The sequence below is a fragment of the Alosa sapidissima genome, chromosome 1 (genome assembly GCF_018492685.1).
Source record: "Alosa sapidissima isolate fAloSap1 chromosome 1, fAloSap1.pri, whole genome shotgun sequence".
In the NCBI taxonomy this organism is placed as follows: Eukaryota; Metazoa; Chordata; class Actinopteri; order Clupeiformes; family Clupeidae; genus Alosa; species Alosa sapidissima.
Window position 1 is genome coordinate 51,931,158 of NC_055957.1, and position 13,972 is coordinate 51,945,129.

General features: G+C 40.3%; 1 protein-coding gene across 4 annotated transcripts in view; it reads right to left on the reverse strand.

Annotated features, from left to right (window-relative positions):
* si:dkey-29d8.3 (uncharacterized protein LOC556220 homolog) overlaps positions 1-6,097 on the reverse strand; it is a 39,640-nt gene extending 33,543 nt beyond the window's left edge. Inside the window, exons 1-6 of one of the 4 annotated variants that reach the window (XM_042074419.1) lie at positions 5,963-6,069; positions 2,550-2,694; positions 2,349-2,462; positions 1,360-1,504; positions 987-1,132; positions 719-858 (exon numbers count right to left, since the gene is read on the reverse strand). In XM_042074419.1, the coding sequence (XP_041930353.1) occupies positions 719-858; positions 987-1,132; positions 1,360-1,504; positions 2,349-2,462; positions 2,550-2,584 (580 nt within the window). In that variant the 5' untranslated portion in view covers positions 2,585-2,694; positions 5,963-6,069. Of the gene's footprint in view, positions 1-718; positions 859-986; positions 1,133-1,359; positions 1,505-2,348; positions 2,463-2,549; positions 2,695-5,771 lie in introns of all 4 variants that reach the window. The other 3 variants (XM_042074333.1, XM_042074253.1, XM_042074498.1) reach the window with 3 other exon arrangements.
* Positions 6,098-13,972: the final 7,875 nt, after the last annotated feature.

Here is a 13,972-nt window from a genome sequence, read left to right on the forward strand (position 1 = left end):
TCCCTGTATGTTTACAGAACTATGACAAAAGTATGACCTCAAACTGACATAGTCCTCCTTGTGCACAAAGAAAGCAAAAGCCAGATGTGTTTTTTATTCATACCATCAGTGTGTAGTTGGCACATTGTGTGCTTACTATTGTGATGGCTTGTGTTTACTGTTAGATACGAAAACACCATTTTTACGAAGGTGTGGAGAGTTAAGCAAGGTGTGTTAGCTTTTGCAAGAGAACTACAATGTTTTGCTGATTGGGTCAAAGGTTTTCCTATTAGTTTTGCAAAAAAAGCCATAGTTACAAAAAATGTGCTTAAGCAATCAGAAAAAAATGTAATATGTAGCATCTGAGTTGTAGAGGTGGCTACATGTGGTTAAGGGCAGTTTGTTAACACCTTACACCACATTCACCACATATGGAGAAATGTATTTAATAGTTTAGACCAGGTTTGTGAGAAGATCACTGAACTACAGAATACTTTGGATCCCTAAAAACAACAGATTACAATGCTGATAGTTAAAGATTAGAGGATACATTTCTCTATATCTCTATTGTACTAGGCCTGTCCTCTGAACAATGCTATGGATAATTTTTGAATCTTGAGCTACAGTATAGAATGTTGCTTTTGCTTTTTACACACTCTACAAAACATACCTCCCATTTTAATTATAGAGTCCACAAAAGAGCTACAGAAACATTTACTTGACACCTGCAATGGCTTACCTGTAAACTTAGCATTTCGTCCAGGTGCCTCTGGGTTATAGTGTTTGTACACATTACCGACCAGAGCCATTATCACCACAGGATAAATTGTGACGATGTATCGCACATGTCGGTCAATCACAAAATTCTCCACAATAAACCTACACACAGGATAGAAAATAATTCACTAATTAGAGGTAGATTTTCTCATCACGCCGGCACACAGCAAGGAAATAAAAAAATAACCAAGACTAAAATTGTCATAAGTGATAAGAGATGTAAGGCTTACCACCCAAGGACCTCAATCAGAAGAAGACAAAGAGAGACTGTGGCCGCATCTGTCTTTGACACTCCAGAGACATCCAGCACAATTGTCAAATTAATGAGTGTGGCGATAGTCGTCCATGTAGTGTAAACAGCAATGCCATTCTGGACCTTTGGGAACACATAATAAACATGCTAACCCAAATAACAAAGACAGATTACTCAAAATGAAAAGGAAAGGAACTTCCAACTACAAAAACAACCCTCCTAACCATGTGAACTCAACAAATATATAAATAAATAGGCTAAAATAAAATAAATTATATAAAAATGTGAAAACAAAAATGCTTGATTGATAGCAAAAGCACCCTAACATAAGACAATGTCGTTACACATACAAGTACTCTGATGCACCAGAGGTCTTTGGGGTGATCCTGACTGAGCCAGCTGCCATGCGCACTGAGGCCACGACAGGAGAAGAATATCATCAGGTAGTTGGAGAAGGCAATCAGCGCTAGGACTATCAGTGCAGGGCTCATCTGCCTGTGGGCATGAAGATGCATTGAGATTTGATCCATTTGCACAAGTCAAAATACTATTATTCTGAAAGATATGACAAACAAATTAATTGGACTATCACAAAACTGTCTAGAGCAGTGGGATATACTACGAAGCACGTTAGACATATCTAGGCTATGTAGACATATCGAGGCTTCACAAAGCCTTGACTCAGGGGTATACGTTAAGTGATACTATGATAGCAGTTATGTGATATATTTGTCAAACTAGGCTTTCAGCTCAGATCTGTGTGCGTTCTCGGTGTTGGGATGACTTTTGCCAATCGTGAAACGTGGAGACGCACAAGACCGCCTCTATTTAAAAACAATTACTTCCGCATTCATGAGTGATAGCTTAATCTACACTGCGGTCATTTTTTGTGTATAACCTATAACATCAAATAAATCAATTGTCATCAGTTGTTGTATGGTATGCACGTCCATAGTGGGATATTTGCACGCAGAGCACTATTAAAGCGCATTCGAGATCCAAAATGTTAGTAGAGGCGGAGCTCCACCTGTAAGATATATGACAGAATCCTACACGTGAGATAACTTTGTTTTTAAGACAATTGATTGGTCAGTGGGCGGTAGATTACACGATTTGAGCAATAACTTAGCACATAACCTCCTCCCGACCATGTTTGGTACCAACATACCATGGTGATATAGCGACACTAAAACAGATCCACTTTTGTGTCACAGCATAGCCTGGCTTTGAGCGCAACATACCTCGCTCACCCACTAATCGAGATTCCTAGTATACCCCACAGCTGTCAAAAATCCTGGTCTAAGCTAGAAAAGTAAACAATGCTTCAATGTCACTTTACTCTCTGTCCCATAGGAATAGCCAGGTGATGTTTAGACTCATATTAATGATCCAGGTGAGGAAGAATCCACTGGGAAGAACTGCTGGGCTGCAGTACATCCAACCACTGGAGTCCCTGCACATAGCACAAAGTCACACACATAAGGCTACGAGATCTAGAGCAGGGTGATAACGATGAGCGTCTCTGTGTGTGTGGCCCTACCTTCTGCAAAGCCAGGTGAGGATATAGATAAGCATTATTAAGAGCCAGGTATATATAAGGCCCCAAATGGAGAAAGTCTATCCCGCAGGAGTGATTTCAGTCTCGTAGTTACCAGACACATCTCCTGTACTATTCCAGAATGGACCTATAATAATGTACATAACGTAAATGTTGATGACCCACGTGAACAGAGGCTGCTGAAACAAGTGTTGCCAGTAGGGTTGCCACATTTGATTTGTGAAAATCCAGGGACAATCATTGCCCCCCTCAAGCTATAAGGCTAATCCATAAAACATTAACAATATGCATAATATTGAGTTGTAGTTGAGCCATTCTGTGCCAAATCAGAAAAAATCCAGGAAAATGGTTGCAGCACCGACTCCGATTTTCCTCAAAGTGTATCTACACAATGTTTAGGTTCCATAACTAAAACCTGTAAAATATTTTTATTTTTGTTAAATTCTATTGTTTTCATAGTCTTTTTGCCCTTGGATTGTCACTCTCTAAGAGGCCTTATCTTGGAGGCCATGTTAAAAAGTATTATTCCTAGCTTGACCAAACTTTGTAGAATGGAAGACAAACATGTTCACAGTACGATTCAATCATTAAAAGTTGGTGCCACAGTGTCATTGGTTTTATAGAAGTCCCTAGTTTAAGAAAAAAATCAGCAAAAAATCTGCTTTGTAAAAGGAGCAAAATGCTATATTGTTTTTCACCTGAGGGGGCGCTAAAATCTATTGTGTGTAATAAAATTAAATCTACAATGCTTGCATTTTCTTATCAGACAAGCTATACCTCCCAACAAAAAACTATGGATTGTTTTTGTAGTATTTACAAATGTTAACACACAACATCCCACAATAGCAAACACAATATTCCAAACCTTAGATATAAAAACCTCTGCTTCTGCTCTGCTACAAAATGGTTTTATCCCAGGTGCATCGCCTTGGATAATATCAGATGTGATGTTGATGAAAACATGTGGCCTAACTCTGAAGATCGCAGAGATTAGATACAGTAATTTTGTGTTTCTTTTTACAGTACCCCCCCCCCCCCCCTTTTTTATCTGGGCTTTTTGCTGTTGTTTTTTGTTCAGAATGCTCTTGTGTGTTTCATGGATATTTTGTTCTGTAAGCAATACTGTAAAACTTTTTCTGTTCTATCATACTGTAAACAGTATTTCTACTGTACCTCCTGTAGTAAACAGTAAAGAGAAAAAAACTGATTTGTTTTTTACTGGAATGCTTTTGAATGTGAACATTACATGTGGCCATACAGTTCCCAACCAAGAAATTTAGTGTAAAAACTGTGGATAGCATGTTTTGCATGCAAATACCTGTAAATCTGAAACATAAAAGTATATGCAGTTTTTGTAATGTCAACAATAGCCAGTATTTTGAAACCTGGTGTAGGCCTACTTTGATTGACTGCATATACCTTGTGAAGTGAAAACAGGTGTTATTCTTTGACAGAATAATTTCATTTTGAGTCAGAATTCCAGTGTTTTGGTAAAGTTAGTGTGTGCAGAGAAAGATGTGTTCTGTTTTGAAATGAAGAGTTAGTATATATTTAACAACATGAGTTTTTGAGAAGAAAATTATCCATTTGGCCAATTGTGTTTTGTAGGTGTGAGTCTGTGTTAAGAGTTTAGAAAAACTATCTGAAGTATGGGTAAGCGCTTGTATAGCGATTGAAAAAAACTGTAATGCCCATGGCACGTGTTTTTCAAGATGCAAAAATGAAAGCATTTCAAGGTCTGAAAAAGATGTGAAGACAGAAGATTTGCTCAGACATTTCACAGTCCTTGGTTTTAGGACCCATTGATGAAACAAGGTTTGAACAATCTGAGACGGTGCAGCAACAACCTTATCTGATTTAACACGGAATGACTCAGTTATACGTTTCTTATATTAAAAAGGAGTAAATGTCAACAATGACAAGCCAGCTGGAACCTACCAGCCTCTCTCATTCTCTCTCTCTCTCTCTCTGGTGCGCACTCAAGATGCGTTCCCATTTAGATGCCCAAATATCATCTAAATGGGTCTAATGTTTAATGTGAAATAAAATAAGTAGGCCTAGCCTAAAAGGCAACATTCGAAATGAGGAGAAATAAGGCAAGATAAGAGTAGCCTAATTGGGGAGAAAAACTGAGTAGCCTTGGCTATTTTTAAGATCTTAACGTGAACTTAAAATACAATTTGAGCTGAGACAAGGATGGATATTCCACAGCTGGTTCCTTGAACCCATTAATCAGCAAGTTTAATTTATTTTGTTTAGTTTTTTTTATGTTGACCCGAAATCCTGGAAACCCAGGAATATCACGTGTGTGATATCAGTGAATGCATGTAGGCTTAACTAGATTGTGGTGGATCAATCATATTGCCTTCTTAAATCTGTGGTCTCAGTTCACTGTTGTGGTCTCTGTGGTCTGAGTTCACTGTTGTGGTCTCAGTTCACTGTTGAATGGGCCTAGCCTACCCTATGCTTGCTCAAAATATATGCTTTGTCTAGTAGAGGTGTTTCAAATTGGCGCTTAAAATCACCTGGGCAATTCCGCGCAAAACTGTCACATCCATATTTAGTTGGCGTTGCGTGACAGTGTTGCGTGGTATTGCCCCCGTATCGTTATATAAAGCTCTGTTCTCGCTGTCTAGCTTTCTCCTCTTTGATCAATCGATGATTTGAAAATAACTTAGGCCTACTTATCGTTAACTTAGATATCCATCTGATTGTTCCTCGTCCCGTCTCCTCTCCTCGCTCGTTTCAGGCTATCAGTATCTTCTCCATAGTAGGCCTATGCTACTTTACTCACTGACTCGACTTTATCAGAATTCACAGATTTCACTGGCTGAGTAGCCTAGCAGCAAGCGAAATTATGGTTCCTGAAGCCCCTGAAGTAAATGCTGTTATCCTAACCAACGAAACATTTAGCGCAGCTTTGAAATCTTACGTGAAAATCTAAATTAGGCTAGGTCTGGGTCCGGACTCGGACCGCGGTCCGCCATTTGGTGATGGCTGGAATAGACCCTTTCATTTGAAACTAGAAGAAAGTATAGGCCTAATCAGAAATTCATTTTCACCAAAACCGGGCACAATATTATTAATTATCCGTCACTCAAAAAAGAGAAAAATCCCATAAAATCAGGTACATATGGCAACTAGTTTCTAGGCTGAAAATGTCAAAACCAAATAATTTGCGCATTTGGTGCGACCAGTCCTTACCTTTCCCAGGACCTGCCAGACCGTTAAATGCCAAAGCTGCGACGTAAACTACAACAGACAGTAGGATAATCGCCACACGAGATGGACTGTGGTCTCCCATAATAATAGCAAAACAAATCGTGTGTTTGGAAAAGTAGTGAAAGATCCCAACGTAATAGGCTACCACTCGTTCATGGGCTACTTTTAGTCACCTTTTGTGTTCGTAATAATATTTGCAAGTTTGATGGACTAGGCGTAGTTTTCTATCCATGAGCTCATGCTGTTATACAAACGTGAAACGTACGAAAGTGAAGTTTCCTGTTTTGACATGTTCTGTTTTTGTTTCACAACTACCATAATCTTCGGAGTAAATGTGCATCCAAAAACAATAGCCCTCTTGCCATTTAGTGCACTGCAAGCCCTAGCTCACACCTCCACCTACTGTAGATAATAAGAAACACAACCAGAAAGGCATCTTCTATAGGCTTCTGTTTTCTGAGCATGAAAACTCTTGTCTCGGCTCAGACCGAGTCAACATAATCTGAATAGGTTGTTTTCATGTGAAAAAGAAAAGGATATTGGTGGAACAATTTTTTGGCAGTGAATAAAAATAAAGCTGATTCTGATTGGGGGTGATTGGAAATAGCAGGTGGTTCTTTGGGGATGTTTTAGAATGTTATTTAAACACGAATTTAGTGATTGCTGATACACTTGGGAATGCCTATTTATTACAGTTTTTTTCTGAATGCTTAAACACAACCGTGATTCTTATAGCACAATTTCTAAAACTATTAATACTTATAGCAAAACCACTCACTGAGTTCGCAAAACTAAAAGCACAAACACTGCTTTGCACTCAGTTTGCAATTTTGTAACACACACTTTGCACAACTGTAGGCACAAATCAATGCACAGCACTCTTTTTGCGGAATTGTAAACACAACTCACTGCTTTACACTCAATTTCCAAATGATCAACACACTCCTGGCTAGCGAAGCGGTCATATAGGGATTGTCAAAGTTTTTTATTTTTTATTTTTTCCGTCATCTACATCCTGAATTTTTGGTCAACGATACCTGGGACACCGAAACACCAGGGCACATGAAATTTGGTGGGTATGTAGCCCCACTAGACTCCCCCTCCGCGCTGGGCCCCCGAAACCCAAAAAATGCAGTTTTTCCTAAATAACTACCTGAACCATGGCACTGAGGATGAAGAATTTTTTATGGTATGTTGGTCTCAAGGGCCCACATCAACCTGGCCCATAATCACTGATTTGTGATTTGCACCCCCCCCCCCCCCCCCCCAATAAAAAATGAAAATGCAATATCATTCTGCTTTAATCGCCCCTATCTTCAGTTAAGATGTTCAAAACTGCACCAAATGTTATGTGTATGATTAACCTGGCATTCTCTGGGGCTATGCCAAGTTTCGTAGAATTTCATCCATGGGGGGGGTCTAAAAAAATGTAGGTTATGTGTACATTTAGTGACTGTACACTCATTGGCCTGTAGATGGTGGTGTACACACACACACACACACACATATACACATGCACACACACAGGCACGCACATACTATTGGTATCAGCAATTAGAACGGCCGATACATAATTACAAATTCAGTAGGATTAAAGGAAAACCAAATATTCATCATTATAATCATCATGGCTGCATTTCCAATATTGGCGATACGTAGTCGTTTGTCCACTAGATGGCGCATCATTGCAGTGAGACGTAATTTTGTTGGAAGTTAAAAGTGGGTTGGAAAAACAATGGACGCTTCCTACAAGGACTAGTTTACCGCAGAGAACGTCTAATAAGGATAGGACGATTTTCACATGAAATGTAATTCCCATTTCTTCTTGAAGCCGAAATAAATCTGAGAATGTTTATCGGACATGCTTGGTTTTGCAGGTACGTTAATCTTATAATATCAATAAGGACCTAGGTAGGCACAATAATGTTACCGTTAGCATTGGTTGAGTGATGGAGGCCAATTTGATTGCATTTACAGAAAACTATAAATGCGGTCATACCAAGCAAATTGATAGCAGCACTGTAATTGTATCTTTCGACTGTCATCTCATTCTGGCCTACTAACAAGCTAAGTAAGTTAGCCACAACTTTTCCTAACGCGATGGTTTTCTAATGGAAAATATACCTGAAAGATAACCTGTCTATGATGCAAACACCGGGCTGGGACATTTCTGCTTGCTAAATAGGTTTTTTTCTGCTGTTGATTTGGTCACAGTCCTTGGTGGCCCTGACAGTGCTTTGTAAAGTGTTGCATTAAGACCACAAAAAGAGTGAAAAAGCATCTGAGCTAACGTTCATTCCCAAACCCACACCCACTAGGCTACTTCAATACTCTATTTTCAAAATGAACACACCGGTGATGATCTACATCTAAACCAAATATTTTAGAGCGCACTTTGAGAGATGTATCCAAGGCAGGGCTGTACACATAATCCTAATATTATTTGTTGTACGTGCTACAAAAATCACTCTGTGCAATGGATGATTTACCAACGTTACACCCATCTGATACAGTTTTGTCTATGGCTATACATGCATGAGACGGAGACACGTTTATTTGTTTTAAGTGCATGCAGGGTGTTTTCGATGTGCTTTTATTCCAGTTTGGTAGTTGTAGTCTATGAGATTAAAAAGCATGTGTATGTGAAGTATCCAAACAATGACACCTTCATTATGGCTTTCATTATGGCTGCTTTAGCAACAGACCTTAAGCTACTGTGCAGTGGGTCCCATTTAGAAGTGGCTACTTCATTCGTGCTTTCCGTGATTCATGGAGCTGCGTGAATTTTATTACAACTTTTCGCCATGATGTGGCAGCTTAAGTCCGCTTGATACTGTAAGGGACCGTCCGTTATTTATAAACGAGGTCACCGGAGGGATTTTGAGTGCTTCAATCAAAAGTTGCATGACCCTCCCCTGCCTGCAAGAAAATTTTCAACGACCCTCCAGCAGTCTTTTCAAAAAAGACATGACCCTCCCCGGCCAATCGTCAATACCTTCCACCCACGCTATAGAGCGCTATGATAACACATCGACTTAAACAATCATTCTAAACTCACCCTCTGCTTTCTGATCTTACACATCACACTTCACCAAGATGGTGGCCATTTCAGTAGATTTACTCACTAACATTGTTGTGGAAACACAATAAGCATGGAAACTAAATGCACACTTCCTGCAACTGCATTAGCCTACTTGAAATAATTTACTCCTCTAGTAAGTATTCACATGAAATAAAACAATAAAACATTGAGACCATTCAACAAAGCACACTGGGTAATAACAAATTCAACACATAAACTTGTTGCTATGGACTCGTCTCTAGGCTTCCTTCCTCTAGGCTTTGGCTTCCCAAAGCTGAACATTATCCAAAACACAATTTATCAGACGAGCGTCAATTTGGGAGCTTGCTACACTCCTTCCTTCTCAAATGACTTGAAAAGACCATTTGCACAATTTCACAAATAATCACAGGGACCGAAAAATACCTAACATGCCAACTTTTTCCGGGTTTAGGCCTATCATTTTAACTTTTCCCCGCTGTCTTGCCGTTTTAATATTTTCCCGTAGAATATCCCATATTACTGTAATACTCTCATAACATTAGTCCTGCATTCTGGCCTGTCTCTGTGTTGTCCTGTTGTTACCCCTTGCCCTTCCAGAGAAACAAATGTATTCAAATCATCATTTTGCTTGCTTGAATGCGAACTCAGAGTGATGTTAACCTACAGTAGGCCTATTTAAGTTAACAACGTGGTTGTTGTGAGAGCACGATTCATTGCCGCTTGCAGTGTTCGGCCGTAGGCTATGTCTACGTGCGCACCTGCCAGGCTAAGAGCCAAAGAAATCCCCCTGTATATTCACTCCAAGTTGGCCTACCATAACTTACCAACTCTAGCCTACACTGTAGACCATAAACTGGCTATTTATATGACCAATGTATTTGTATTCTGTATTCTGCTTTATGAAGCAGAATTACGCACTGCTACTTGGAACGTAACACATTTTTGTTGGCAGGAGAGAAAATGACAGCGATTAACAAATTGCACTTGTTGCTGGTTACCAATAAATAGGGCTTACTATATATTTTTTTGCAAACAACAAAAACAGAAATGATGGAGACAGCAAAGCTAGAGATGGGCAGGAACAAGGTCAATTGGTAGAAATGCTTGTCAAAACGTTAGGAGCTGGATGTGTGGATGAATGAAGCACAAGTATGCTTTATAAGCATGCACACTGTTTAAAGTTAGGCTAGGCTACACCTTTTTTAGGGCTGGATAAAGTTGACCAAATGGATATAGGCTGTTAAGCGTGAATAAAGTAGGCTACTTTGTTGCTCCAACCCTTCCAACGTTAATGGGGACGGATGTTTTCCGTATTTTGCGTGAGAAATCTCCCTTATTTTCATTGTTCAATGTTGACAGAGCTATGGAATGAAAGAGAACATTATATGGCGACAGAAATCAACAATCAAAAAAGCCACTTTGATTTTTTGCTGTTTTCATTAATACAAAAGATGGGTGACCCCCCCTCCTAGACAAAAAAAAATTAGGTGACCCTCCCCTCAACAAAGAATAAAAAGACATGACCCTCCCCTATTTTCCTCCGGTGACCCCGTTTATAAATAACGAACGGTCCCTAAGGCGTAAGCCATTGGTTTCCAAAGGAAATTTTATTTGTGTCGCCAGCATAGCCTATTGACAATTTATGTTGTAAATAGGCCTACCTTATACCTGTAGCTTAGGGAAGCTAACAGCTTTCTATTAGAATCTAGTTTGTTAACAGTTACGGTTTTGTCAAACTCCCTGATGCATTTTTGCATTTAGAATAGCCAGAGCGTGGATATCTCAATCGGAAAATTAAAAATATCAGGCGCCTACTGTGGTGTTGCTTACAGGAGGAAAGGTAGAAACTTTAAATGATGAGGAGACGGTATCGTTCAACTTTTTACTGGAACTCTCAAGGGCACACTGGACCACATATCATAGTGCAGTATCAATATATACAATTTAACGGTTACATCACTACAGTGCCACCTGCTGGTGATGGAGTACACGCACTCAAGCATGATAAAGTAATACTGTAAACACCTACCATGGACTAGGCTGGGTAAACCCAGCCTGATCTGCCGGCGATTTATTTTTTGATTTCTTAAAGATTGAGCTTGGTCTGGTGAAAGCAAGACTAGCCATGGACATCAGTTACACAATGTAAGGGAACATGAATCAGACTAGACGCAAACAGTTACAAACAGTCAGGTAGGCTACTTGGCTTCATAAGATGTCGCGTGCGATCGGGAACAAGATGACCAGCGGGCGACGTCGCGTAAAACAGTGTGAGATCGCGAAAACGGCCATGACGGCAGCTGGTGAATCAGGCCAGATTCGAACCGGCAGCGCAATTCGTAAAGTGCCATAGCACAGACGCTGATTAATTCAGTGCTCATTATATACATGATTAGAGTCTCGTGACACCGGCTACTGCGTGTGTAGGTCAAAGTCCGCAGATCGCGGCATTCCCTTATTTTGTCAAATTGATTTTTATTCCTCTGGGTGTTGCAATTGATATCAATGATCAATATGATTGCCCTCAGTAAAAAAGCACAAGAAAAAGGACGCAAACAGTTACAAACAGTCAGGCTCTTGGCTTAATAAGATGTCGCGGCCGATAGGGAACCGGGAATATGGCACAGCGGTGCCTTATCTATGTGTGCCACGTAGACGCTGATTAGGCCTAATGCAGTGCTCATTATATACATGATTAGAGTCTCCTGACGCCGGCTACTGCGTGTGTAGGTCAAAGTCCGCCAATCGCGGCATTCCCCTATTTTGTCAAATTGATTTTTATTCCTCTGGGTGTTGCAATTGATATAAATGATCACGATAAAAAAGCACAAGAAACAGGACGCAAACAGTTACAAACAGTCAGGCTCTGTTTGTAGGCAGGATCGGGAACGTGATGACCCGAGGGCGGCGTCGCGTAAAACAACGCGAGACCACGGAAACGGCCGTAACGGCGGCCGGTGCATCAGGCCGGATTTGAAGAGGCGATGCAATTCTTAAAGTGCTATAGATAGCACAGCGCTGCTTTTTCTATGTGTGCCACAAAGACGCTGATTAACGCAGTGCCTATTATATACATGATTAGAGTCTTTTGGCCTGAGTCTACTGCCTATCTACTGCCTGTAGGTCAAAGTCCCTGCTCGGCAGGATTCCCCTATTTTGTAAAATTGATTTTTATTCCTCTTTGCACGAACAATAACGAACAACAGCTCTTCAACTTGGCCCTTTTAAAATGTGTATGAACAGTCTAGCGACGCATTTCATGAGGGCCCATTTGGACATGTCAGTTATTTGCACCACTTGTTAGATGTAAAACTGCATTTCGTTTCAAACTACTGGTAGGCTACTTAATTTGTGCATTGACAATAAAGTATCACATGAACTAAAGATGACTAAAATCTTATGTAGAAGAATAAACATTCACAAGAAAGCCATCCATCCAAAAATGACTTGTTTTTGATAGCTGTTGAAAACTGCACGGAACTGAGAGATGTTTTTGTTTATAAATAAATAAATAAATAACATTATGCTGATACCTTCTGCTTTTCCCAAATACAATATAGACTACAGTTGTAAGTGACCTTTCATCAATCCAGTTGCAATGGATGAACTGTGATGAACTGCCCTACTTGTGATTGTTTAGAGATTTTAATGGTTTTATAACAATGCTACAACTTTTTTGGCTATTCTACAATCTATTCACCTTTTCAGCACCAGTAGGCTACTTTCTGTGCAGCCGCACACACACACTCAGGCATGCCAAACAAGCATACACAAAAGTTTCAAGAGTGGGGGATGGAGTAAAATATGGAGACAAATTGAGGTGTGATTTATTTTCGCGGAATGGATGTACAGGACTGAGCGGCGGTCATATTTTGTACCGCTATGCGGTACATCTAGTTTTAGGTTATTCTTGCTCAGATGTTCAGCATACTGTAGGCCTATGTCCGATTTATTTTCGGACATACAGTATTCTTGCTCAGATGTTCAGCATCACCGATGGAATACATGAATGTCCACAAGTACGGAGCATTGCTATGAGACGTCTTCCTAGATCATCTGACAAAGATAACGAATTCCCTCGGCTGACAATCTATATCTTCATAGAGAATATCGTCCGGGTAGGCTATATATATTTTCTGGGGGTCTCTAAAACCCCTCGCCCTGCGAAGAGAGTCCCTCACGATTTGCGCTCCAATGTCGTATGGATCATCCAGGTACGCCGACATGTCTCAGGAGAAATTGTTAGTGGAGGGGTGGTACTAAAGGGTGTGGTTAACGGAAACCTCGGGTTAACCAAGAACAGAACCTGGTCGGAGCAGGTTTGAGATGCAGCGTAAATTGCCATGGCAGCATACCTCGGTTAAAACCTATCCACCTTTCGTAGTACGGGTTAATGGGGAAGTTACGCCACACATGATCAAGTTACTCTCGAAGTTACCCAGATAAGCCAGTAACTCCGCTTCGTAGTACAGGTCCCTGTATGTTTACAGAACTATGACAAAAGTATGACCTCAAACTGACATTGTATACCTTGTGCACAGAGAAAGCAAAAGCCAGATGTGTTTTCTATTCATACCATCAGTGTGTTGTTGGCACATTGTGTGCTTACTATTGTGATGGCTTGTGTTTACTGTTAGATACTAAAACACCATTTTTACGAAGGTGTGAAGAGTTAAGCAAGGTGTGTTAGCTTTTGCAAGAGAACTATAATGTTTTGCTGATTGGGTGAGAGGTTTTGCCATTTGTGTGTAGAGTTTTGCAAAAAAAGCCATAGTTACAAAAAATGTGCTTAAGCAATCAGAAAAAAACCGTAAAAGCAGATTCCTGTGTGCGAGGTGGGGCCTCCATAGATTGGACTTGTTTGTCCAGCACATCCCACAGATTCTCGATTGAATTGATATCTGGGGAATTTGGAGGCCAAAGGGGTATTCCAGAAAGGAGGTTTAACAAACACTGAGATAAAACTTAACCTCTGGGTTGTCTGAACCTGTGGCGACTAAACCCGAGCTGTCGGTTCCAAAACACCGGTTACCAGTTAGTTCAATCAACCCTGTGTTAGATAACCTAGAGTTGTGCGCGTTCACGGCGAACTTATAAAGGCATCATCTATTGAGAGTCG